We start from the raw sequence: 27,101 nt of genomic DNA, 5'->3' as shown, positions 1-27,101 counted from the left end.
ATTGCCAGGTTAAAAATTATGAAACCAATATCATGAGATGAAACCGGTTTTGGATGATATATTGCCCAGCCCTAACACACATTAAGATCAGAAGAACTTTGCCAGTGATCAGGCCAAAGGCCCATCGACACCAACATCCTGTTCTTGCCTTTGACCAACCAGGTGCCTCGAAGAAGCCAACAAGTGGGACACGGGTGCAAGAGCACTCTCTCCTAACCATTGTTTCTTGGCAGCTCTTAAGAGCACTCTTGACTTTTGTTTGCTTCTGGGAAATGTGGGGATGTGTTGCGCTCCACAAAGTACAGTGGTACCTTGGTTCTCGAACTCAGTCTGTTCTGGAACTCCGTTCGAATTCCAAAACGTTCGAAAGCCAATTGGCTGATTGACCCCAGAAACAATGCCGACAGCTGAAACAGACGTTTGGCTTCCGAAAAATGTTCGCAAATGGGAACACTTACTTCTGGGTTTGCGGCGTTCGGGAGCCGATTTGTTCGACAACCAAGCCATTTGGGAACCAAGGTACCATTGTATCTTCAGTCCAAAGAGCCTCTCACCAGAATGCTCACCACTGAGGGCAGGGCTGCACAGTCCAGCCAAGCCCATAGAATCAGTCTAGGCCTAAATTTGATCTAGGAGGCAAGGTCAGGCAGGCACCCGCAGTCAGTATCACAAAGGGTTCATCCAGCAAGGAGAGGACACCAAGACTTGCACGCTAAAGAACAAGGAACCAGAAGCCTCTGATGTTCCCAGCCACTGAAACATTCAATAGGGACCACTCGGCCACATTCACACCATACCACTTAAAAAGTCAAGGCTTCCTCCAAATAAATCTGGGAGCTGTGGTTTACTGAGGGTGCTCAAGAGTTGTTAAGAGACCTCCTTCTAGTCCCAGGGCTACAATTCCCAGAGTTCCCTGGGAAGAAGGATCAATCATTAAGCCACTCTGCAAATTGTAGCTCTGTTGGGGAACAAGGGTCTCCTAGCAACTCTCAGCACCTTCGCTAAACCACAGCTCCCAGAATTCTTTGGGGGGAAGCCATGACAGTTTAGACTGGTATAAGGGTAAAGGGACCCCCTGACCATTAGGTCCAGTCGTGACCGACTCTGGGGTTGCGGCACTCATCTCGTTTTATTGGCTGAGGGAGCCAGCGTATATGTGGCCAGCATGAGTAAGACGCTTCTGGCGAACCAGAGCAGCACACGGAAACGCCATTTACCTTCCTGCCGGAGCGGTAAATATTTATCAGCTTGCACTTTGACATGCTTTCGAACTGCTAGGTTGGCAGGAGCAGGGACTGAATAACGGGAGCTCACCCCGTCGCGGGGTTTTGAACCGCCGACCTTCTGATCGGCAAGTCCTAGGCTCTGCGGTTTAACCCACAGTGCTACCCGTATCCCTTTAGAGTGATATAGTAATGCTTTAAATGTTGTTGTTGTTTGTATGCCACCCATCTCTCTGGCTTGCCCAACCCATTCTGGGTGGCTCCCAACAGAGTATGAAAATCGTGATCAAACAATAAAAACTTCCCGAAACAGGCCTGCCTTCAGATGTCTTGCTCGGGGGTTGCATAAATATGTGATTGAGACCAAAACTTATAGATAGATCCACCCATCTCTAGAGAGGACACACTTTTTGAACACAAAGAGAGAGAGAGGAGGGGGAAAAGGAGTTACCATTCAATCAATCCCTCTTCCCAGGGAATGAAAGTCGCGTTAAGATCAGACTTTCGTGATATGGAAAGTGATGGGGAACTGAAAAGGGTGGGATAATGCTAGCTTTGTTGCAGCATCATTATTATTTCAATTTACTAGTCGCTTTTTTCTTGCCACGGCAACTCACAGTGACTTCCCAAAAAACAAAGCAAACATGCAAAACCCCCACATACATACATTAAAATTGAGAGGATAATAACTCAACAGCATCGTAACTTCCTCGCAAACAAATTGGAAAGAATGCTAATTAATTAACCAACGTCATCTAATCTCCCTGCAAAGAAGAAGAGTCAATAAGCAGGTTGTCTGGAATATGCATATATATAAAAATCACCATGAGGGTCTTTTGCCTTTTTTTTAAAAAAAAGTATTTCCAGATTCTTAGAGAATCTGGCTTTAAGACCCAGGAGAAACTTTTACACATGAACTGAAAGGAGGGGAATAACTTTTTTTTGGGAAGGGGTGGTGGTGGTGGTAAATGTCCAGCCAATCCCCTTGTGTGCATTGGGAACAACACCCGTTCGATGTTGTTTCTTGTATAAAAGGCCATCACCAGTTCGAAGCCCAGTTGAGCTGTGACAGCTTTTGCTGCCAGCCGTCCATGAAAGGGGGGAAAGGCAAAGAGCCTTCTCTTCAAGCAGCAAAAATCTCTCCAGCGACCCAGATGCCAATGCTCAGTCACTGAGGACCGCTTGCCAACACCGCCGGTCTCTTAAATAAGAGGCGTCTTTCCTTCCTTTCAAACGCCGTCGGCTGGGTAGATGAGAAGTTCGAGGCTTCCACCGAGTCTCTTCTGTCGTGGGACATCATGCCGCTTTAATCCTTTGCCTGGGGAACCCATTCCCTCCGCGGAGGGCCTGGCTTTGGAGTGGGAGCGAGTGCGAGTGCGAAAGAGAGAAACTGGGCGAAACGTCTGGAGAGCTGTTGAAGGCCGTCCAGTCTGACTTGTGGTGACGAAAGGTCATCCACACTCTGCAATTCCTAGAGCTGGTTTTCTAGGGGAGGCAAACCATGAGGGAACCGGGAACCGGTGTGGGGTACCAGCTAGTCTTCTGCGTGTGGTTTCTGGTGCACGGCCTCGTTGAGGGTGGATGTGGCGACCGAGAGGCCCACAAATGCTGCCCTGGCCGGAATAACGAGTGCTCCGATTTTTCTCTGAGGAAAACACCGTGTTACTGTGACACCTACTGCGAGAAAACCGGGGATTGCTGCGAAGATTATCACTCCGTCTGCCAGATCTCGGGTGAGTTGGCACTTCTGGGTGAGAAGGGGTGACTGCAGATGGATGTCTCTCGGTGGCTGTTCAATGTGCCCTTCGACCTTCAGGAAGCTGTGGGTGCTTCTCAGGCAGAACAGATTCCAGAAGGGGGAATTTCCAACATGTCCCGGTGCTAGAGATGGGGGAGGCATTCAGTCCAGGGCACATTTTAATACGAAATGTCCAAATTTGCACTCCTGAAACACAGCCTGAAACAAATGATGGTGATCTGTCCAAATTTGCATTTCCTTGAGTTTTGTAGTGCGGTTCCCCAACCAAATAATATACCCAGAAACATGTATGTTAGGGGAAAGTGTGTGTTAAACTGCGTCTCTTAGCGAAAATAGATGTATAAAAATGCATTTCGTTGTGGGAACTAGTTTGTAAAAATGGGTTTATTGGGATGAATTCTCACAAAGTTGTGGGGGACTGACTGGAAAAATGGGAAACAGAAAACAAAATTGACATATTCATCCACCCCTGCCTGGTTCCCATGTAATCGTGTGGTGTAGTGGTCACAGCATCAGGACTAGGACCTTAGGAGACCAGGCTTTGAATTCCCACTTGGCCATGAAGCTCAGCTTGGAGGCCAGTCACTGCCTCTCAGCCTAGCCTACCTTGCTGGGTTGTAGTATTAATGGAGGGGCCTCATTTAATAAGCAAGCAAGCAAACAAATAATCTTTTTAAAGCTCTTCACAGCTTGGGATCAAGGTATCTAGTGCAGTGTTTCCCAACCTTGGGCCTCCAGCTGTTTTTGAACTACAATTCCCATCATCCGTGACCACTGGTCTTGCTAGCTAGGGATGATGGGAGTTGTAGTCCAAAAACAGCTGGAGGCCCAAGGTTGGGAAACACTGATCTAGTGGATCACTCACAGCTGGGAGCACTTAGATAATTTTGGAATCTGAACTTAATGGCCTGTGGAGATGCTTCTGTACAGAAAGTAACATGGATGACTTCATTTACTTCAAAACAAAGTCAGCCAACCCTATCACATTTGGGATTCTCTGCTGACCATAGACATCATCATCATCATCATCATCATCATCATCATCATCATCTCGTTGTTGTTGTTGTTGTTTCTTACCTTCATCTGAGGACCACAGAGTGGTTTACATTATAAAAACACAAAAATACGTATCATAGTAACAAACAAAAACAATACCTCCTCCCCAAAATTAAAAGGCCATGGATTGTTTAATTCGCCAAAGACCTGAGAGAAGATAAAATCACCCCTGCTGGGACAAAACATGTTGGTTAAGGCCCTACCTACACTTAACACATTCAGAGCAATATCATAGCATTTCAAACAGTTGTGGCTTCCCTCAAAGGTTCCGGGGAGCTATAGTTTGTTAAGGGCTGTTCAGAGACTGCTATTCCCCTCACAGAACTACAATTCCCAAAGTTCCCGGGGAGAGGTGGCTGATGGTTAAACTACTCTTGGGAATTGCAGCTCTGTGAGGGGGATAGGGGGTCTCCTTAGGACACTCAGCATTTTTTGTTTGTTTTGTTTATTTGTCTTAAATTTTTAATTTCATTTTGACAAAGTAATAATCATAAACAAACAAACAAACAAACAAACAAATAAAGTGCACCCAATCTCCAAGACCATTCCATTATAACTATCCAACCTCCCAAAATTTCAACACCCCTTGCAATGGTTTGACCCCCTTTCTGTTTTAACAGTATAAATTCTACAACACCCTCCATATCTCCTCAGAATCATTTCTCCTGCATATTCCCCGCCTTACATTAATGGCACATGTTAATTTATCATTAATAGCTATATCCCACACCTCTTTATACCATTCTTCCATTTTATATTCCGCTTGCCCCTTCCTAGCTACAATAATTCGTGCAGATGTCAATAAATTTGCGAGCAAGTCAGCATTTTTAAGAAACTACAGTTCCCAAGATCCTTGGGGGTGGGGGGAAGCCACGGTTGTTTAAAGTGGTATGATGTAGCTTCAAATGTGTACTGTGGATGGGGCTTAAGTTGCACAGTAGACCCACTGAAATTAATGAACAGGGCTTAACTGAACTCTATAAATTTCAATAAAGTCTTCTCTCTATGTATATCTTGGTTGGATTCAGTGGTCCAAAGCTTTCAGCACTGAAGTGCGGAATAGATGCACCGTTCTCAGCCCAGCGACCGACTCACCCTAAAACCCAAACCCTCTCCCTCCCATTTACCAGCACCTTCTTCTGGCCAATCGGAAGCCTCCGGCCAAGCTTGTGAATGGTCCTGAATAGGTCTGGCATCTCTGTTCTCACACATGGCTTCCCACATTGATGCGGAGAGTCCAGGTTTACTGTCAACAGAAAGGCAGCGAGGACAGTTTTGAGCACACACAGCCTTACGACATGCAGCAGGAAAAGGGATTGTGTGTGTTTGTGTTTGTACGTGTGGAGATGCCCTACAAAATTTGCATCGACATCCTTTTAAAATGGGTTGAGGAGAAGTAGATTATTGGGTTCTTGTTTTTTGCTTTTGTTTTTGAAATATTTTTTATTTGGTTTTACAAAGTATAAAATCATAACAATACCACCATACACTTCCACATTTACAGATTCCTCCGAATCTCTGGACTTCCCACCTCCTCTCTATGGGTCCTATACAATGCTTTTTTTCCTGGCATACCCGCATACCCCTAAACATTTTGTGATTCTAAGTTTGGCCTCATTGAGGGGGCAGTATTTCAATATGACTAGCAAAATGAGAATACCCCTAAACATTTTTTTTTAGAAAAAAAGCACTGGTCCTATTATTGAGCCATTTCTACTGCATCTTTTCCCATAATCTATATTTTATATCACTCCAATCTCTCCATAGTACTTGCTACATTACAAGCATTATTGTAATCCTGCTAATGTTTTCATCTGCTTACAGTGAACTTCAAGATAAATTATAATTTTTCTCCATTCTTTGTTAAAGTTCTGATCTTCTTGGTTCCTGAGCTGTATGGTCAACTTTGCCATTTTGGCATAGTGCAGCAATTTGATTTACCATTCTTCTTTGGTAAGGACTTCTTTCCATCTTTGGAAGAGCCTAGGACTTGCCAATCAGAAGGTTGGTGAGCTCCGGTTGCTTGGTCCCTGCTCCTACCATCCTAGCAGTTTGAAAGCACGAAGTGCAAGTAGAGAAATAGGTACTGCTCCAGCGGGAAGGTAAACGGTGTTTCCGTGCGCTGCTCTGGCTCACCAGAAGCGGCTTATTCATGCTGGCCACATGACCCGGAAGCTGTACGCCGGCTCCCTCGGCCAATAAAGCAAGATGAGCGCCGCAACCCCGGAGTCGGTCACGACTGGACCTAATGGTCAGGGGTCCCTTTACCTTTTCTAGTGATAATGATAATGATGATGATGATGATAGCAACTAGGACAACAATAACTTAAAGCCTCAAGCACGACCCCCTCAGATATTTATTGGGGGCCCAAAGGGACTTGGGCTCCTGGGAGTTGGCTCCTATGGAAATCTCTGGGCCGCCCCTGCCTTTCGGAGAGTGTCTGTTGCAAAAAAATTCGTCTGTTGTTGATGTTCACACAGCACGGTTGGAATGAGGGATTTGGGGGAGGAGAGGGAACAGCATCAGTAAGCCACCCCTGATCTCCAGGGAGATTAGTCCAGTCACAACTCAGCTCGATTACCGAGCAATGGTCTCTGCCAGGGAATAAAAGAGTCAGGAAGCTAGAAACCGCACTAGCAGCACCTTGTTGGTTTAGAAACAGATTCATTCCCGAGAGCATGGACAAGCTCAGAGTGAGAGCGGCTGAGATGACCGCTGCTTCCCTTTCCTCATACCGATGACCCAAGGACCCCTGGCAAAGGACACTTTGATGGGACCTCTGGTATGCTCCCCCTAGCCAGCTAATAATAATAATAATAATAATAATAATAATAATAATAATGTTTGTTCCCCGCCCATCTGGCCGGGTTTCCCCAGCCACACTGAGCGGCTCCCAACAGAATATCAAAAACACAATCAAACATCAAACATTAAAAACTTCCCTAAACAGGACTGCTGGTGACTGAAATGAACCGCAGGCGCCACTGTTTTCATTTCCCACAATGCCCTGGGTCATAGCCACGTGTTGGGGGGGGGGGCGTTTTGGGTACCAAAAGGGTGGTTGGCTCACAGACGCCATCCCCGGCATGAATATTGAGAAAATGAGAGTAGCCACATTCACAATCTACTTTTAAGATTTATTTATTAAAATTGCATGCCGCTCTTCATCTGAAGATCTTGGAGCCGTTCACAGCATAAAAATACAAAATAAAAACAAGCGGCCTAATACCCCTTTAAGCAGTTGTTGCTTCCCCCAAAGAATTCTGGGAGCTGTAGTTTGTTACAGATTCTAGGAGTTGTTAGGAGAACCCCTCTTCCCCTTCTAGGGCTACAATTCTCAGAGTTCCCTGGGAAGAGGGATTGATTGTTAAGCCACTCTGGGTACTGTAGCTCTGTGAGGGGAATGGGTGTCTTCTAACAACTCCTGGGAACTATAGCTCCCAGAATGCTTTGGGGGAAGCCACATAATGCTTTTAATGTGGCCCAGAAATAAAAGATCCACCCATCTCTAGAAAGGACACTCTTAAAAAATACTAATAACCCCCTCAGGGAAAATAAGGAGGAAATGGAACAGGAAAGAAAGGACTCTGATTGGATAGAAGATTCGGGCAGTCTCAGGAGTGGGCAATTATTAGGAATGGATGGATCTTTCAATTTCAGTTTCTCATTCTTCCAATCTTAAATTCAGCATCTGTCTGTGAATGATTTTTTTAAAATCATCAACATTTTAGTGCGACTTGCTCTAATATTTATGTATCTGTATGGAGTTTTTCCTAAAGTGTTTATGAGCAATTTCCCATAATATCATGCATTTGTATGTAATTTTCACCGATATATGCATTTTAAGGCACATTTCCTCCTGAACATTTGCATTTTCTTTGGTTGGAGAACCGCACTGCAAAATTCAGAGAAGGGTGAATTTTGAAGGATAGCTGTGTTTCCGTCTGCATATTTGAAATGGAAGGAAAGAGCTAGAGTCAGAAATCATGTAATACTGTAGCAGGGGGCATTGTTTTTGTTTGCTATTATGGTATGTATGTTTGCTTTTTTACATTGTAAACTGCCCTGTGATCTTCGGATGAAGGATGGTAATAATAATAATAATAATAATAATAATAATAATTCGAGAAGTGTGAATTGGGTACTTTCTCATTAAATTACGAACAAAATTGATCAGTGTTCCAAGCGCATCCCTGTTTACATCTGTGAACCGTTGGAATCAGGCTACAAAATGGTGTCCTCAGTTACCCCTCTAAACAAAATATTTTTGGCAGGCTTCCAAGCTGAGCTCTGCTGTTGATATGGTAAGGTAAAGGGACCCCTGACCATTTAGTCCATTCGTGGCCAACTCTGGGGTTGCAGCGCTCATCTCGCTTTACTGGCCGAGGGAGCCAGCGCACAGCTTCCGGGTCATGTGGCCAGCATGACCAAGCTGCTTCTGGTGAACCAGAGCAGCGCACAGAAACGCCGTTTACCTTCCCGCCGGAGTGGTACCTATTTATCTACTTGCACTTTGACGTGCTTTCGAACTGCTAGGTTGGCAGGAGGATATGGTAAGGTGAGTATTGTTTAATCTCCTGGAAACTAGGAAGCCAGCAAAGACGTTTCATGTTCTCAAGGCTTACTTCTTTTTTGCAAAGCGGGGTGGCGTTGTGTTTGGAACATAGGGTCTTCCCCCACCCCAAATCATTCAGCCAAATGGAATCAGATGCAGAGAATGGGGCGCTGCATATTGTTTCTCGGCAGATGAAAACCACGTATGAAACTCTTGGGAGAAGTTGTGGGTCTCTCTCTGGCCAGAGCAAATAAGTGCTGATGGCAGATGAACCACACACGAATGAATGGCTGAACAGAGCTATGGGAGAAAAAGAGAGGGGCGGAATCGTCTGGAGGCTGGGAGGGAAAAAGAATGGGTACCCTTCGTGTTTCGAGGCTTCGCCATGGGCAAGTTTCCGTTGTTAACTAGGGATGGGAAAATCTGTCCATTTCAGTTTCTCTGTGGTTAGTTACTAATGCCATTAAGTTGAGGGCATCAAGAAGGATGAATTTAGTTCGGTTTCCACTTACTGAAAAAAGATACAAACCAAAATAATGCAGCCATCCTTTGAAATTTGCACTTCTCCAAATTTGGGGGTGCCGCTTCTCCAGTGTGTGTAAAAATGTTCAAGTATGGCATTTGAGCTTTGCTATACATCTTTAGGTGCCAGGCAAAAATGTTCCTTTTTAACCAGGCCTTTGATTGATCCGATTTACATCCTATGCCCTTTTAAAATGTGTTTTTTTGAGGGTGGAACAGCTATTGGGTTGTTGTTTTTATTTTTATTATGCATTTTGTGGTTTTGAGTACCACCTCTTTCCATATGAACCTACCCGGTCCCTGACATCATCTTCGGAGGGCCTCCTTCGTGTGCCTCCTCCTCGAGAGGTCCGGAGGGTGGCAACACGAGAACAGGGCCTTGTCTGCAGTGGCTCCCCGCCTGTGGAATGCTCTCCCCAGGGAAGTTCACCTGGCGCCTTCATTACACACCTTTAGGTGCCAGGCAAAAACCTTCCTTTTTAACCAGGCCTTTGGTTGACCTGATTTACATCCAACACCCTTTTAGAATGTGGCTTTTTTGGGGGGGGGTATTGATTTTGGTTTGATTTTATATGTTGTGGTCTTGTGTGTGAACCACCCTGAAAACACCCTCCCCGGTATATAAATTCAATAAATAAAATAAATACACGTGTGTGTGTGTGTGTGTGTGTGTGAAAAATAGCATGTCAAAAATGCATTTCATTGAGGTAGAATTGCTTGGGTTAGGAGAAATTAGGACATAGGACACAGTGAGAACACAAGAAACTGTCTTAGTCAAATTACACAAGAAACTGTCTTAGTCAAATTATAGGTCCATCTAGTTCAGTACTGAGTACACTGGCAGGGACTGTCTGGGATTTCAGGTTGGGTTCTTTCCCAAGCCCTACCTGGAAATGACAAGACTTGAACCTGGGACCTTCTGCATGAAAAGGAGGTGCTGTACTAGTGAGTTACTGGGTTTTTTGCATTCTAAAGCTGCATTCAAACGATTGGATAAGTGTCCTCTAAGATGTTGACAACTTTTCGTGACAGCTTCTCAAACAAGAAATTCGCAAACTGATGCAGAAATGTGGAGTAACGCAATTTAAGACGGAAGAACTGAGAAACCAAAACTGACAAATGCACACATCTCTGCTTTCGCCCTGCCCACCTCTCTATAGTTTACTTAATTAATTTATTTATCATTTAAACCCCACAGTTCCTCTGAGGCTAGACTGAGAGACAGTGACTGGCTCAAAGTCACCCCGTGAACTTCATGGCTCAGTGAGGATTTGAACCCGTGTCTCCCAGGTCATATAGTAGGACATTCTCACCACTTCACCCCTGTCATCACGATCTAATCCTTTCCAGTGGTTCTCCTTCAAAGGCATCTTTTCCGTCTACGAGCTCTTGTGTCTCAAACAAATCCTTATCTGATTCTGTACCCACCACTTCCCTTGGTGTGGAGTTTTCAAGTGATTTAAAAAGAAGAAATAAAAGTAGATCTCATTACATGGCCTTCAGGAAGGGACCGTTCTAGTGTCAGTGGCCTCAAAGGTTGACGGGGGGGCTGAGGGCAGCTTAATCCCCCTCAGCCCCTAAGAACCACGGCCTTGTATCCTTTGAACTGACCCAACATGGCGGTTTTTGACAATTAACTGGCCCGTCTCTGCTTAATTCAGGACAATGGGGGCCTCCGTGCGATGGATAGACAACCTATTCTCAGCCTGGCAAAGGAGAAGCAGATGTCAGCACATCTGGAATTTCTCACGAGTGAGGGATTAAGGACCGATGACGGAAGTAGCATAATTTGGGGATAGCGTTTTATGTTTAGATTGGGCCGCTTGGCGTGAAAACGGATAAAATATCAACTCAGACGGCGACGTTCAGAGGAGAAGAAGAGGGGAAGGAGGTGATTGATACCACACATAAACACGAATCACCATTCCCCCCCCCTAAATAAACAAGGAACTTAATATATATGTATCAAAGTTGTACTGTAGGTTGCAGGCTGAGTGCCAGTTTTAGAAGTTCCCCCCAATCTGCACTCTACATTTAATAATAATAATAATAATAATAATTTTTATTTATACCCCGCCCTCCCTAGCCAAGGCCGGGCTCAGAGTGGCTGAGCATTTAAAGCAGTCATCCCACTTTCAACCCCCAAAGAGGACAATTTTAGCAAACTCGCACTACAGTGGTACCTCAGGTTAAGTACTTAATTCATTCCGGAGGTCTGTACGTAACCTGAAACTGTTCTTAACCTGAAGCACCACTTTAGCTAATGGGGCCTCCTGCTGCTGCCGCGCCGCCGGAGCACGATTTCTGTTCTCATCCTGAAGCAAAGTTCTTAACCTGAAGCACTATTTCTGGGTTAGCGGAGTCTGTAACCTGAGGTACCACTGTACTAAAATTTTAAGGAGGCATCTCTCTCAGAGGCAGAAAGAGAGACGAGAGGGTGGTACAAAGCCAAGGAAATGAGAGAGGGACCAAGAAGTCACAACTGTCCCTGGTAAACCAATCAAAAATACAAGCAAGGATGGGATCTTTTGCCAATATGTGTCTTGCATCTCTGAATCTCTCTCCATTCTTGTCCGCCTCTCGGATGACAGTCTGTCCTGGATTGTGAACTGCCCTGAAAGTCTCTTGCTTCGAGGTGAGATCTCCATTTTGCCCGATGGAGTGTTTTTTTCAGAGAGAAAAAGGGGTGGAAGAAATTGTGAGCGTATTGAGGGCTTGCTATGAGGGCTGGGCTGCCAACGGTACCCTCCCCTGCGGGGCGTGGGATTTCTGAGCAAGCAGGCTAGACAGCCATGGGATGAGGCCTCAAGAAGACAACTGGATGCAGTGAGTCAGAAGGAAGGGCAAGCTAACATGTTTTGCCAGTGGAGACAGGGGGCTTATTGCTCGACGGGGATACCCGGGTCTGTTTGGCCTCGCCAAAATCCTCAGGATTCCAAGCGCTGTCTCTTTGAGTGATGCCCATTCGAGTCAGACATGAGCCATTAGCTGAGCAGGGAGTGGGAGGGAGAAAAGGTGGGGCTTTCTGTGGCTTCGTTGCAGCTAGAGATCTAGGAGAAATTCAACTTTGGTTGTATTTTAACGTGAAGCTTCCTGATTACGCTTCCTGAACCGGTATGCCGCTATCCTTTGAACTACCCTGGGAAAGTCACACGTGTCTGAATTTCATGTTGCAGTTTTTTAACCGAATGCAGTGTACAGCAATGCATATGTAAAGCGGAAATGTCTGTGCTTATGTCCGTGACAGTACCATACCAAATAAACACAGTGGTACCTCAGAAGTCGAATGGAATCCGTTCCGGAAGTCCGTTCGACTTCCAAAACGTTCGGAAACCAAGGCGCGGCTTCCGATTGGCTGCAGGAAGCTCCTGCAGCCAATCGGAAGCCGCGGAACCAACATCAGACATTTGGGTTCCAAAGAATGTTCGCAAACCAGAACACTCACTTCCAGGTTTGCAATGTTCGGGAGCCAAAACGTTTGACTCGCAAGGTGTTTGGGATCCAAGGTACGACTGTAAATAAAAACCATTGGGTATTAGAGGAAACCGTTTGCAAAAATGCGTTAGGATAAAGTTGCACTAAAATGCTGAGGAAGTTTAAGTAAGTTTTATTATTATTATTATTATTATTATTATTATTATTATTATTATTATTATTGCTGAGGACAGATAGAGAACTGAATAGAAGTCTGGGAAAATGAGGAACTGAGAAATGGAAATAGATTCGCCTGCCTCTAGTTACAGGTGCAAAACGTTCTGTGCCAACTTTGGTGACTCTACTGATCTGTTTCCCATCCTTCTCTCTCTCACCCCCCCTTCACATACTGTTCCTACCCTGATTCATTCTGCTCTTTATCAACACTTCTCCTACCCCCCCCTTCTTACTTGGGGATCTCCCTTGGCTGCAACTGTCCTTGTGGTGTTCCCCCTCCACCGGTTTATCCTATTCCACCCCCTTCTTCCCTCATCTCTAGCAGCTGTTGATTGTGTGGTCGGCCCTTGGGGTCCCTGGAGCGAATGCAATGCTCTTTGCGGTACGGGCAGCAAAGACCGGACTCGCCAGGTCACCGTGCCGCCTCGAAATGGAGGAACCCCCTGCCCAGACCTAAAGCAGAGACGAGGGTGCCTTGGGGAGAACTCGGCCTGCGATGCAGCAAAAGGTACGATGCTGATAGCAGTGGCGAGATTACAATATAATGAAAACACATGTATATATAACAGGTGCATATCTAAATGCAATTAAAACAATTGCATATACAGCGGTACCTCGGTTTTCGAACGTCTCCTGAGTTGAACGTTTCGGTTTTTGAACGCTGAATATCTGGAAGTAAATGCTTCCGTTTTCAAACGCACCTCGGAAGTTGAATGGCTTCCACTGAGTGTTTCTCAGTTTTCTCAATTAAATTTGCAGACCGCCCTTTGAGCCTTGGTTTTTTAACATTTTGGAAGTAGAATGGTCTTCCAGAACTTATTAGGTTCAAATACCAAGGTACCACTGTATATAATAAATTTTATATATAGCGATTATTTACCTGTTATTCATTTATGGAATTTATATCCCTCCTTTTTCTCCACGGAGCTCAAGGTGGTGCAAGGGAAAACGGAAGGTTGCTGTTGTTGCCAGCTTCATTATCTGTACATGCAAGGAGAATCACCGTCACCCTGTTATTCATTTCAGGCAGCAAAATTTCCCTGGCTTCAGTGAGCCTTGGGCTAGCCTGCTCCTCATTCCTTCTCCTCCTCTTCTGTGAGCGAGAGCAAAATCTCCCAAGTTGACTTTGGAACAAGCCATGGTTTCACAGTATGTCCAAACCCATGGAACTGTGGTTTGTTCTAAGCAACATTTGTTAAAACTAATCAAGAATGCAACATTGGTTAAAACTAATCAAGAATGTGCATGTTATGTACTGAGGTTCTCATCCTGGGCCATTAGGGGGATACTGTAGATAGTTTTCACTCAGGTCCACATATGCAAATAAGGGATTGAAAGTGACGTTCAGTGATTGGATAGTTACAGAAAGTCGTTACTGCTGTGTTGTAGTGGAGCTCTATATAAGCAGGCTGGCTGAACCCTTCAGTTCAGTTCTGTTCTGCCCTGTGAATAAACAAGAGCTGTCTGAAGAATCGCTGTGTCGTCTGATATGTTCACCCACAACTTAACAGTGCAGTCGTTTCATCACCTGGACTGTTAAGTTACTTTGGGTGAGAAATGCACTAATGACATTTGTGTCTACACTGCCCTGCTCTCCTCCCCCAAACTCATTTGCTGTGAACAATTCTTTGGAAGATTTACATAGCGCTATGTTTTATAGCATCAAAACGGTGCCATTAAGTCACAAATGGTGCATGCTTTGAGATTCAAAGATGGTTGTAATTAACAATTCCCAACGAATGGTTATAATTTGACCTGCTCAAATGTGAATGGCTTGACTTTAAATAAAGTAAATGCTGATTAATTTGCAGGTTTTGAAGTACTGAAAGACAGTTAAGTGCCTGTATGTAAATTTATGGTGCTCCTAATGAGAATAAGAAATAACTTTGCTCTAGCTATGCTGTCAACATTGTACCCCTTTGATTAATTTTCAGCTTGTTCTTTCCTCTTAAATTCTCTGTGCTAGCCTGACATGATGAGTGTCTTTAATCAGATCATGGCTCCTTTTATTTCCATGTCTCTTTTGACAGAGGTGGCTAAGATCCTGCCTGATTCTTTTAAAAGGGATTTTAAGGACCCCTGGAGAAGACCTCACATGTTAACGAGGGAGAAGCTGCCAAGGTAGGATGTACCTGGATGTACATTTCCTAAATATAAGATAAAAAATAAAATAAAATAAAACCTACATACAGCAACAGTGTTTTGTGTTGTGTAGGCTCCTATGATGTAAGTAATGGGCCCCGGCTGCTAGCCTGCTCCCTAAAATATCACTGGTTTGCTCATTTCTATATATAGGGTGCCTACATTCTGCATGGACTGGTTGCATGGTAACATGTGCAAATGGCATTAGATACCGATTACCGTATTTTTCGCCCCATAGGACGCACCGGCCCATAGGACGCACCAAGTTTTTTGGGGGGGAAATAAAGAAAAAAAAATTTATTTCCCCCCCCCCAGGCGCTTGTGGGGCCGGCAGCGGGGAGAAGCGCTCTTCTCCCCGCCGCCCGCCTGCAGACCAGGTCCGGGGACAGCGGGAGGACGCGCTGCGCCTCCCAGCTGTCCCCGGAGCTTGCAGGGCTGGTGGCGGGGAGAAGCGCTCTTCTCCCCGCCGCCCGCCTGCAGACCAGGTCCGGGGACAGCGGGAGGACGCGCTGCGCCTCCCAGCTGTCCCCGGAGCTTGCAGGGCTGGTGGCGGGGAGAAGCGCTCTTCTCCCCGCCGCCCGCCTGCAGACCAGGTCCGGGGACAGCGGGAGGACGCGCTGCGCCTCCCAGCTGTCCCCGGAGCTTGCGGGGCTGGTGGCGGGGAGAAGCGCTCTTCTCCCCGCCGCCCGCCTGCAGACCAGGTCCGGGGACAGCGGGAAGACGCGCTGCGCCTCCCCGCTGTCCCCGGAGCTTGCGGGGCTGGCGGCCGGGAGAAACACGCCCCCCCCCCGCCGTCAGCCTCCAAACCACATCGGGAGACAGCGGGATGGCAGCATTCCGCCTCCCCGCTGTCCCCCGACCTTGTGGGACTGGCGCTGCGGCTCTCCTGAAGCCTGGAGAGCTAGAGGGGTCGGTGCGCACCGACCCCTCTCACTCTCCAGGCTTCAGCGAAAGCCTGCATTCGCCCCATAGGACGCACACGCATTTCCCCTTCATTTTTGGAGGGGAAAAAGTGCGTCCTATAGGGCGAAAAATACGGTAGGTCCATAAATTACCATATAGCATATATTCAACACAAAAAACAGCGACAATTTGTTCTTGACAAAGGACAGCTGGACATATAAAGGGCCCCATTACCTTCAGTAGCTTAGGGCCTCATCAAACCTAAATCTGGTCCTGATACCACCATATACGTCAGGGTGGTTCGCAGAAAAGATCACAATATATAAAATCAAAATAAGAACCATGACCCAATAACACCCACCCCAAAAAAGAGCCACATTTTAAAAGGGCATGGGATGTCAATCAAATCAACCAAAGGCCTGGTTAAAAAGAAACATTTTTGCCTGGCGCCTAAAGGTGTATAATGAAGGCGCCAGGCGAACTTCCCTGGGGAGAGCATTCCAGAGGCAGGGAGCCACTGCAGAGAAGGCCCTGTTCTCATGTTGCCACGTCTCGAGGAGGAGGCACACGAAGGAGGGCCTCAGAAGATGTTCTCAGGGGCTGGCTAGATTCATATGGGAAGAGGCGCTCCTTGAGGTATTGCGGTCCTGAGGCGTTTAAGCTCTTACGTTCTTGTGAACGCCTCTCCTCCTGTCATCTTGAGATCTCCTGTGTGTTGCTCTCCTCCCCTTCTCTCCCTCCCCCTCCCCTTGTTCAGTGACCGGCTTTAGTAAATGCGACGGTGGAATTTTAAGCGGGATCATTAGCAGGATATTATCTGGGAGAGGCCTTTCCAAGTAAAAGCAAGAAAAAGAAGGAAAAGTGTGGGTGGCTGGGTTGCATATTCTTCTTCACTGTCTCCTGTGCATAACATGGAACATTTCCAGATCTCTTTTCTCCGGGGAGGGGTTGCTGGAGGGCTTAGGGTAGCCTAGTTAACTAAGCAGCCAGCCCCAAAGTTCATTGTTTGGCTCCAGTTGGCATCATGTGCTAGGCCACATGTTCAGCATAGCTGGCCGGCTTTGCTAGTGAGGTTGGGGGGGGGGGAGTTGGGGGAGAGAAATAATTCCCTGCATGGCTTGAACCTCAAATAGAGGTCCTTTTAGTTCAGGATCAGCTTGCTGCAAAGAAAGAAGGAAGCCAGGAAAGCGGGCGGGGGCAGGGGGGGCGGGAAGGCTGTGAGAAAGAAAGCATTCGACTCTTCCGGATCAAATCAAATTGTGCCCACCCCCAGTTAGGAATGGAGAAGGGATTCAAATCAGTTCATCTACCTAATCCACACTTTCTAAAAATGATAGGTAAGCTGCCCTTCGATATTATCATTTCTCTGAATTTTGCAAGGCGGTTCTCCAGCCTAGTAAGGTGGACCAAAATGCACATAGAAATGTATAGAAATGTACATATATAGAAATGTGAAATATACTCGGAGTCGAGAGTGGATTTCATGCTCTTTATTCAGCTCATAGTGGTGAGGAGGAATGGAAGTTCCCCCAGAATGTCTGCTTTATATACATTATTTACACAAGGGGCCCCACGTGATTGGCTAATTCCGGGATTCTGCTGTAGGCCAATCAGGTTGCAGATTCCCTTCCACCTGGAGCTGGATTGGGTGGCTCCTATGGACCAATCAGACTGCTGCATTCTGGATCCTATTGTTCTAGGACCAATCAGACTGCTGCATTCTGAATCCTATTGTTCTAGGACCAATCAGGCTGCTGCATTCTGAATCCTATTCAACTCAGTACATAACAAAATGAAATTAAGAAGAAGAAAGCAGAAGGAAGTTCTGTTTTCCTTGAAGTTCCATTGTACTCTACAAGGCTTGCACATCATTCTTTTGAAAGTAAAGCACCTTGTGTTTTCAGTTTTCCTTGATGCTTATGTTTGGAGGATACAGGGGAACTTATCCTTGCTTTCCCCCACATTCTCCTTCTCTAGAATGGCCCTGGGAGCCAAGCCTCAGCGGCTGACTCTGATTGGCTCCAGTCAGCACAAAGCCGGAGAAGACCTCTTCTTGGTAGCTAAAAAGCACCTCTTCCATGCTGATTGGTTGGTTCTGGGATTCTAGTCTTTGACACCCACCTGGGACCACTGCACCTCTGAGCCAGACAGATTGGTGGGGCAGTGCCCCATTTGTCCTAGTGAACCAATATTTCAGACCCTCCAAATGTCCCTATTTTTCCAGGGACAGTCCCAGATTTGCAGAAGCCGTCCTGGTTTCTGATTTGATCCCAAAATGTCAAGCTTTTCCTTAGGATGTCTCCATTTTCATTGGAGAAATGCTGGAGGGTTATGGAGGTAGGCGACCCCTGAGCCAAGGAGATAAGTAACTATACAACCTTTAGAAGACATCTGAAGGCAGCTCTGTATATGGGAGGTTTTCTTTCAATGTTTAATTTTAATTTTAATTTTTATATATGTTGGAAGCCGCCCGGAGTGGCTAGGGAAACCCAGCCAGATGGGCAGAGTATAAATAATAAATTATTATTATCATTATTATTATTGAATAAAGGTAAAGTTAAAGGGACCCCTGACCATTAGGTCCAGTTACAGACGACTCTGGGGTTGCGGCGCTCATCTCGCTTTACTGGCTGAGGGAGCCAGCGTACAGCTTCCGGGTCATGTGGCCAGCATGACTAAGCTGCTTCTGGCGAACCAAAGCAGTACATGGAGACGCCATTTACCTTCCCGCTGGAGCGGTACCTATTTATCTACTTGCACTTTGATGTGCTTTCGAACTGCTAGGTTGGCAGGAGCAGGGACCGAGCAACGGGAGCTCACCCCGTCGCGGGGATTCGAACCGCCGACCTTCTGATCGGCAAGTCCTAGGCTCTGTGGTTTAACCCACAGCGCCACCCGTGTTCCTTATTATTGAATAGGATTTCCCTATTTTTCATCGGAGAAATGTTGGAGAGTATAGTCTTTGCTGGCTCAATCACACAAGCAGCATCTAATCCTGGCCTGGAGGACTGAGGAGAGAGGCCCCTCTTTGGCATAGTTACTTGGGAGAGCTACACTTCTTCCCGTCTCTCTTTTCCTTGGAACAGAACCAGAGCAGAGAGAGAGAGAGAGAGAGAGAGGAAAGCAGCCAAGGCCAAGGAATTTCTGGACGATGTCGCCTTCCCCTCTGATGTTCCATCGATTGTCTCCGGCCGCCGGATTCTCGCACCAGAGTGTCGTGCCAGCCAGAGATTCTGGCCTAATTAGGGAGACGCAATCAAAGCCCACGGCTCCGAGAGGGAGAAGCTTTGGTGTTGCTGAGATACAGCAGACAGGCTTTGCGATGTCCGTGCATTGCTCTCGGAGCTGTCGCGTGACATCTGGCAAAACAGGCCTCCTTCGTACACGGCGCTCTCAAAACCGTGGATACAAAAATTTGTGGAATATGCAGAAATGATGAAGCTTACCGGAAGAATAAGAAATCAAGATAAGAATTTTTTTAAAAAAATAAAAAAAATAGAAATGGTTTATTGAATATTTACAGATAAATTTCAAACAGATAAAAACATTGGCAGGGTTATTGTAACCACCTGCAGTTTCATAAGAGTATATAGCTAAAGAAAATGAATAAAGGAGCAAATTAAGTTCATTTGGATATGCTGAAGATATTAAAAAGAAATTTAAGGAACTGTAGAAAGAAGAAGGAGGAAGCCAGGTTTGTATTTTTACATTTGTGTGTGCAGAATTAGTCACACCTTTACTTTTGTTGTCTCTTACATAAATATTTAGGTCAGATCCATCATTTCTCCTTGTTGCTCCTTTGAGTTAGGTTCTTACAAAATGTGCTCTCCCAACAAAAACACACATGTACACAATCTGCTTCTTTGCAGATTGACACACCTTTGAAACGTCAAAATGATTGTAAAATTAGTGGAATGTATAAACTTGAAAAGTATATTTAAAAAAAAAGAAATAAAAAACTGATCCATCACAGTAAACAGATAAACCCACCAGGGCAAACTTTACAAAAGACCTGGATGATTTTAAATGCCAGCAATTGTTTTTTTTAAAGGACTTCTTTTGGGGTGTTATTCAACTAAATAATTGTGCCAGAGCAAGGATTAGTGTTAGTGTAATAGGACTCCCACCCAGGTGTCCTTTGCCATCCCCAAAGCTATGCCAGAAGCCTGGGTGGGAAACTCAGCACAAATTCAGGGGGAGGTGAGTGTGAAAATACTCCATTGTGTAAGGAGAAATCCTTGTGCTGTTGGAACAGGGTACTTGTCATTATAGTGAATACAATCCTTAGCGCTGATATAAGGTAATCATAGCATGGAGCCAGGCCAGACTCTTTTGAGAGGGCATTTCACAACAGGGGCCACCACCAAAAAGGTCCTGTCTCCATTAGCCACCCAACACACCTCATTTGGTGTTGGTGGCCACAGAAATTTACTTAATAAATTCGCAGCCCAATCCGATGGAGATATGTGTGTATCTACTCCCGTGCAGGGAAGGCAGAGGTGAAGTTGGCTGTGTGCCCTACCACACAGAGAACAGTTCTTTATCTGAAAGCATTCTATGTTTGAAGGGCTCTCCAGGTCTGGTTCCACTATACAGTGGTACCTCTGGTTGCGAATGGGATCTGTTCCGGAGGCCCGTTTGCAACCTGAAAAGAACGCAACCTGTGTCTGTGCATGCGCGGGTCGCGAGTCACTGCTTTTACACATGCGCGTGACGTCGTTTTGCGCGTCTGCATATGTGTGAGTGGCGAAACCCGGAAGTAACCCTTTCCAGTACTTCTGGGTCGCCATGGGATGCAACCTGAAAACGCGCAACCTGAAGCAAACGTAACATGAGGTATGACTGTACTTTTAAAGCCCTCTGATACTACTTTAAACAGCCATGGCCTCCCCAAAAGAATTATGGGAGCTGTAGTTTGTTAAGAGATTTTTTTTAGGAGGACCCTGTTCCCTTCACAAAGCTTTATTCTGGCCTGGACCACCACAGAACAGGATGGTCTGTTTTGCCTCCGGGAATGCTGTTTGGGAGCCAGGAATAAACAGGAAGTCGCAGAAGCAAATAAGAAGCTTTGGATTATGAATCCCAAGAGAAATACCTAAGTAGCATTCCTTGGTCATCCCTGCAGGGTGCCCCTGCTTGATGCAGCCACCATATTATAAACAGAGAAAAAGAACAAACATATCTGACCAATCCTGTCTCCTTTATGCTAGCACTGATCTTTGGTGTGTAAATTGTGTATTCATCTTTCTCCTAACCAGCAAGCTGAGGATGAAGTTTGGATTCTTCTGCATCTGTTGGTGGAATCACTTAGTAACAGAACTTTCTTTCTTTCTTTCTTTCTTTCTTTCTTTCTTTCTTTCTTTCTTTCTTTCTTTCTTATGTGCCAGGGACTGTGCTGAGGAGGAATGGTGGGAGCCAACCCCTCCCCATGATCCCGACCCTGCATCTTCCCAGGAGCAGAGTATAGATTTGGAACAGTGGTTTGCAGAGGGGCATAGTTCAGAAGGCAGAAGCTGGGAAATACTGGATAGGGAGCAGCTAGCAGAAAAAACACTGGAAACAAGAGAGTTAACAGATTCACAGTCTCTGGATAGCATTCACCCCCCTTTTCCAAAGTCCTGGAGAGCTCAGAAAGTGGCAGAACAGAAAGCACACAGGGTAGAAACTCAGTTTACAAGACACAGAAGTGATATAGATTAATAGGGATGGAAGGGGGGTGTAATCCTTAACTGGGAGCGCCGCCATTTCTAGGAGATGTGTTCTTTGTTCTCTCGCTGTGATTATGAAAGTTTCTAACTGGTAAGAAGACTCCTATTCCTTTGTTCTGCTTATCTACTGCTGCAGGGGCAAGAAGCCGATTTCCTGAAGGCTGACAACATGTTTCTATCATGTCACCTCTTGCTCACATTTTCTTTAAACTAAAAAGTCCCAAATGCTGCCACCTTGCCTCCTAGCGGAGTTGCTCCCTTACGTGGTCCTATCAGTAGAATACTTCAGACTCCCGGGTACCTAGGCTGCTAGCCATCTTCCCCCCTTCCACAAGGCTCGACAGAGTCAGGGCAGAGAGCATTGTTCTCGCTTGGGTGTGGCTTCGTGATCACATCATCACAACAGTGTCATCATGAAGCCAGATCAGAGTGAGGGCAATGTGCCCTGCCCTCGCTCTGAAGTCTTCTGCCTAGAAAAGAAGACCTAATAGCTGTGACAACCTATTATTATTATTATTATTATTATTATTATTATTATTATTATTATTTGTACCCCGCCCATCTGGCTGGCTTTCCCCAGCCACTCTGGGCGGCTTTCAACAAAGATTAAAAATACATTAAGATGTCACACATTAAAAACTTCCCTGAACAGGGCTGCCTTCAAATGTCTTCTAAATGTCAGGTAGTTGTTTACCTCTTTGGCATCTGATGGGAGGGTATTCCACAGGGTGGGCACCACTACCGAGAAGGCCCTCTGTCTGGTTCGCAATAGCTTTGCTTCTCGCAGTGAGGGAACTGCCAGAAGGCCCTTGGCGCTGGACCTCAGCGTCCAGGCAGAATGATGGGGGTGGAGACGCTCCTTCAGGTATACTGGTATAATGACCAACTTAGGTATAATGGCAACTTAGGGCTCTTCGATACTTGTCCCATGATTTCTCAGCACGGGGCTCAAAGGTTTTTCTTTTCCCCAGGGAAAACCCGCAGTGGGCCGCAGAATTAGAACAAACATCCGCTGGGTATTGCGCAGATTCACATTTGTTCCAATTCAGTGGTAAACAGAGTGTTTTCCCGGGGGAAAACCTCTTGGACCTGTACCTAGAAGAAATCACAGGACGAATGCAAGTGTGCATGAGCTCTTAAGTGGATTGTTCCCTGAACTGGAACTGTATTGCATCTCTCCCCCCAATCCTGTTGTTGGTGGCATCCGTCTGTCTCGAGAGACGATGACCTCCATTTGTGTATATCTGGGGTGTGGAGGGCAGGAATGGTTTGAAGGCAATTTAACAAAGCATGGAGACATAACCCTTTCCTTGCTCCCTCTCTGTGTTTTCCAGTTACTGCATCTACTTCCGCCTGACGCAGGTGAGCCCTGCCTGCCGCCTGCATTTCTGGAGCAGGCTGCTGGCGAGAGCGCGTCGTGTCTGCGTGGAATGCCAAGGGAATCCTGTGGGCAGCAAGAAACGGTGCCAAGGGGACGGTCTGCAGGGAGCCAGGTGTGTGGTTGCAGACTCCTTCAATAAACAGACACCTGTGACTCTGTAGGCCTATAAATCAAACAGGCTTTTACAGAGGCTTTCTCTTGCCTTAGTTTTACACGTGCATAGAAATTAAGCCATGTTCTCAGAGGGAAAGCATGTCTGCATTGTCAGCAGTGGCGTAGCGTGGGTTGTCAGCACCCGGGGCAAGGCAAGTAATTTGCGCCCCCTAACCCGTGGATTTGCGCCCCCTAACCCGTGGATTTGCCCTAACCCCAGATGTTGCGCCCGGTGCGGCCGGGCCCCCCTGCACCCCCCACGCTACGCCACTGATTGTCAGAGCTGGATACCTGATCCAGCAAGAACAGTGTGCCGATTCTCTGCCAGGCTAGCATATACATATAGTTGTTGTTGTTGTTTAGTCGTTTAGTCGTGTCTGACTCTTCATGACCCCCTGGACCAGAGCACGCCAGGCACTCACTCCTGTCTTCCACTGCCTCCTGCAGTTTGGTCAAACTCATGCTGGTAGCTTCAAGAACACTATCCAGCCATCTCGTCCTCTGTCGTCCCCTTCTCCTTGTGCCCTCCATCTTTCCCAACATCAGGGTCTTTTCAAGGGAGTCTTCTCTTCTCATGAGGTGGCCAAAGTACTGGAGCCTCAGCTTCAGGATCTGTCCTTCCAGTGAGCACCCAGGGCTGATTTCCTTCAGAATGGAGAGGTTTGATCTTCTTGCAGTCCATGGGACTCTCAAGAGTCTCCTCCAGCACCAGAATTCAAAAGCATAAATTCTTCGGCGATCAGCCTTCTTGATGGTCCAGCTCTCACTTCCATACATCACTACTGGGAAAACCATTGCTTTAACTATACCGACATACACACACACACACACTTTTTAAAAATTCAATTTTATAATTTACATTTCAAAATATTCATTTAAACAACCTTAAACCAGTGACTTCCCTTCTTCTCTTTCCGTGGTTCATTTTGCATACCAAACATCCCTGCATATTTTACATAAACTAAAACATTCAGTAAACCATTGTTACATCCATCAAAAATTATTTACACTGATGAATTTATCTTCAGGCTACCAATGTTTTTAAATGAACACAATTTTAACCCATATATTCAGTGAACATTTTCCAGTCTTCTTTAAACGTATTTTCTTCTTGTTCTCTTATTCTAGAAGTTAAATCTGAAAGTTGCGTGTATTCCATCAGTTGCCATTCTTCTTTGGTCGGGACCTCACTTGTTTTCCATTTTGGGGCTAACAAAACACAGGCTGCAGTAGTAGTATACATAAATAACCTTTTTTGACACCTGGGAATTTCAGTCTGAATTATCCTCAACAGAAAGGACTCTGTTTTTTGTGGTTTTTTGAGGAAAGTACCTTTAAACATTTTTTCCAATTCATTATATATTATTTCCCAATATTCTTTTACCCTTTTACAAGTCCACCACATATGATAAAACATACCCTCAACCTCGTTACATCTAAAGCGCTTTTCTGATTCGGACTTATACATTTTAGCAAGTCTACTTGCAGTTAAATACCATCTGCAAATCATTTTCAAGTGGTTCCAGGAATAACATGCTGTGAACTTCAGATCGCTCTTCCAAAGTTCCCCCCAGAGATTCAAATCTATATTATGTCCTGTATTGCCCAGTGTGTCATAGAAGCTTTAATAAGTATATATACACAAGTATATACACACACACACACACACACACACACACACACGGCACAATTTTATTTCTTATATAAGTATTGAGGCACACAGTCACTCATTGCTTTCAGTATATGCCTGGCTCATTTAAGACTATTTAAGTCTATCTTTATTCTCAACAATGGAACTCACAGGTGGAGAAATACTTTGACTTTCATAAATATTTATTATTTGTACAGTGGTACCGCGGGTTACATACGCTTTAGGTTACATACGCTTCAGGTTACAGACTCCACTAACCCAGAAATATTACCTCGGGTTAAGAACTTTGCTTCAGGGTGAGAACAGAAATCGTGCTCCGGCGGCGCGGCAGCAGCAGGAGGCCCCATTAGCTAAAGTGGTGCTTCAGGTTAAGAACAGTTTCAGGTTAAGTACGGACCTCCGGAACGAATTAAGTACTTAACCCGAGGTACCACTGTATTTGTTTATATTGCTTTTTTCTAACAAATCAATAGAAAGAAAATTTTTTAAAGGAAGGAACTGGAAACTGTACCTTGTCAACTCCAGCCTATTTTCTGTCTTTCTCTAGAACATTCTGGACTGCGGCGTCCATCGCTGGCTGTCAGGGATCTTGGGTACAGGAGTCTCTACAGGAGAAATGTGTGTGCCCTCAACTCTCCTTTATCTTCATATGACGTCATGTCAAGCTGAGTGGCAATCTTAAGAAAGAGAAGAAAGACCGAACGTCAGCTGCAGCTGTTTTGGGTTGTTTTCTTTTGGTAAAAAAGAGAGCTGCAGGAGTCAATAGCAACCCTCAAGCTACATTTTCCCAATCATTATGCACTCATTGTTTCCACTTGTTTTATAATGGACACCTGACCGTGTATTGTTTCCAAGCACAAGAACGTCTGATTCAATCTCTCTTTGTTAACAAAAGAAAAAAAGAACTGCATATATACATACATTATATACCTCTGGAAAAGGTATACTACCTCCACTATTGCCGCTAAAATGGAAGATGGCATATTTTGTCTGCTTTCCACAACGACTCCCGACTTTATTTAAGACAGGGAACGTTTCTCCCCCCCCCCCGCCCCCAGCCCAAGAAACATATTCCCTTCTGGGCAATGTTCCAGGGGTCAAATCTCCATTATGGGTGGAGCCAGAGTCAAAAGAGGGCAGAGCAAGGAATGTCAATTTTATATCTGCGCATTGTGGGAATGTTGTGGATACTAGGAGACGATGTATTGATTTAATAGTATCCTTCCTAACTCATGCTTGTGAGTCAGCAGCAGAGTGCATTATACGGGTTATTGGGTTTAAAAATGCTGCTTTAAAAACCCGGACATTTTGTCAAATTTTATAAAAATCCACCTGGACAGAAATTTTAAGCCTGACGAAGAGGATGTGTTCAGGGAAAACCCGACTTGTTACCAAACCCCCATAGACCATCCTTATCAGTATTTTTATTCCCCGCCTCCTGCCGTTCATATCTCAAATCTTGCTCACTATTTTATATCACAATTATACTTCATTGGAAAATCCCCCCCAAAAGGCCTCCAGTTTTCCATTAAAAGTTCATCATTTTTATCTCTTAGTTTTACAGTCCAGGGGATGTAGTTTGTACTTAACAAGACCCATCAGAATTAACTGGACTTAAAGAGGTATGGCTGCAAATCACTAGCACCACACCCCATACATACTATTGAAAAATACACCCCCATTGAGTTCAATAAGGCTTTCTTTCAGGTAAGGGATGTCCGAGAATTCAGACAGGAATGAAAACAGAGACTGCCAGTGTTTTGCTCATATTTGCATTGTGTATCCTCGGCGCTGAAACAAATGGAGTGGTATCACATAATAGCAATGTAGATTTACGTACAGTGGTACCTCGGGTTACATACACTTCAGGTTACATACACTTCAGGTTACAGACTCCACTAACCCAGAAATAGTACCTTGGGTTAAGAACTTTGCTTCAGGATGAGAACAGAAATCGTGCTCCGGCGACGGCTGCAGCAGCAGGAGGCCCCATTAGCTAAAGTGGTGCTTCAGGTTAAGAACAGTTTCAGGTTAAGAATGGACCTCCAGAACGAATTAAGTACTTAACCCGAGGTACCACTGTAATTAACTTCACAAATTACGTGAGGCGTGCAATTTTGCCACAGCGGACAGTGAGACAAATAACGTCATTTTTTGGCAAAAAGTGAACTGCAGCAAAACAAAAGCGCTGGGTGGGGTGAAAATGGTGCCTTCTTACGCTCTCTGCTCCCCAGTCAATGGGCATGGGGTTGCAGCTGAAATTTTTTATGGAATAAGGGCTAGAATCAATGGTGAAGTTTTTCACCTAGCCTGTGGCGGTACTTGAATTTGCAAACACATTGAAACAGCGGCGTAGCGTGGGTTGTCAGCACCCGGGGCAAGGCAAGTAATTTGCC

General features: G+C 45.5%; 1 protein-coding gene across 2 annotated transcripts; it reads left to right on the top strand.

The window, feature by feature from the left end:
- Positions 1-1,669: 1,669 nt before the first annotated feature.
- LOC309330913 (somatomedin-B and thrombospondin type-1 domain-containing protein-like) lies at positions 1,670-26,208 on the top strand. 2 transcript variants are annotated; one of them, XM_081842864.1, is made up of 5 exons: positions 1,670-2,956; positions 13,090-13,275; positions 14,798-14,888; positions 22,855-23,013; positions 25,253-26,208. In XM_081842864.1, exons 1-5 carry the CDS (start codon positions 2,725-2,727, stop codon positions 25,356-25,358), a joined length of 774 nt encoding a protein of 257 aa, XP_081698990.1. In that variant the 5' UTR covers positions 1,670-2,724; the 3' UTR covers positions 25,359-26,208. The 2 variants fall into 2 exon arrangements, with proteins under 2 accessions (XP_081698990.1, XP_081698991.1); XM_081842865.1 differs by having other exon boundaries at positions 1,674-2,956; positions 13,093-13,275.
- The last annotated feature ends 893 nt before the right edge of the window (positions 26,209-27,101 follow it).

This window comes from Podarcis erhardii, assembly GCF_964252035.2.
Source record: "Podarcis erhardii genome assembly, chromosome: 15".
Lineage (NCBI taxonomy): Eukaryota > Metazoa > Chordata > Lepidosauria > Squamata > Lacertidae > Podarcis > Podarcis erhardii.
This window is presented reverse-complemented; position numbering and strand designations above follow the sequence as displayed.

Excerpts from the sequence above, each read along its gene's own strand:
- LOC309330913 (XM_081842864.1), top strand. The coding sequence starts at position 2,725 with ATGAGGGAACCGGGAACCGGTGTGGGGTACCAGCTAGTCTTCTGCGTG. Across the intron at positions 2,957-13,089 it reads CTCCGTCTGCCAGATCTCGG|CAGCTGTTGATTGTGTGGTC; the intron begins GTGAGTTGGCAC and ends CCTCATCTCTAG. Across the intron at positions 23,014-25,252 it reads GACGGTCTGCAGGGAGCCAG|AACATTCTGGACTGCGGCGT; the intron begins GTGTGTGGTTGC and ends GTCTTTCTCTAG.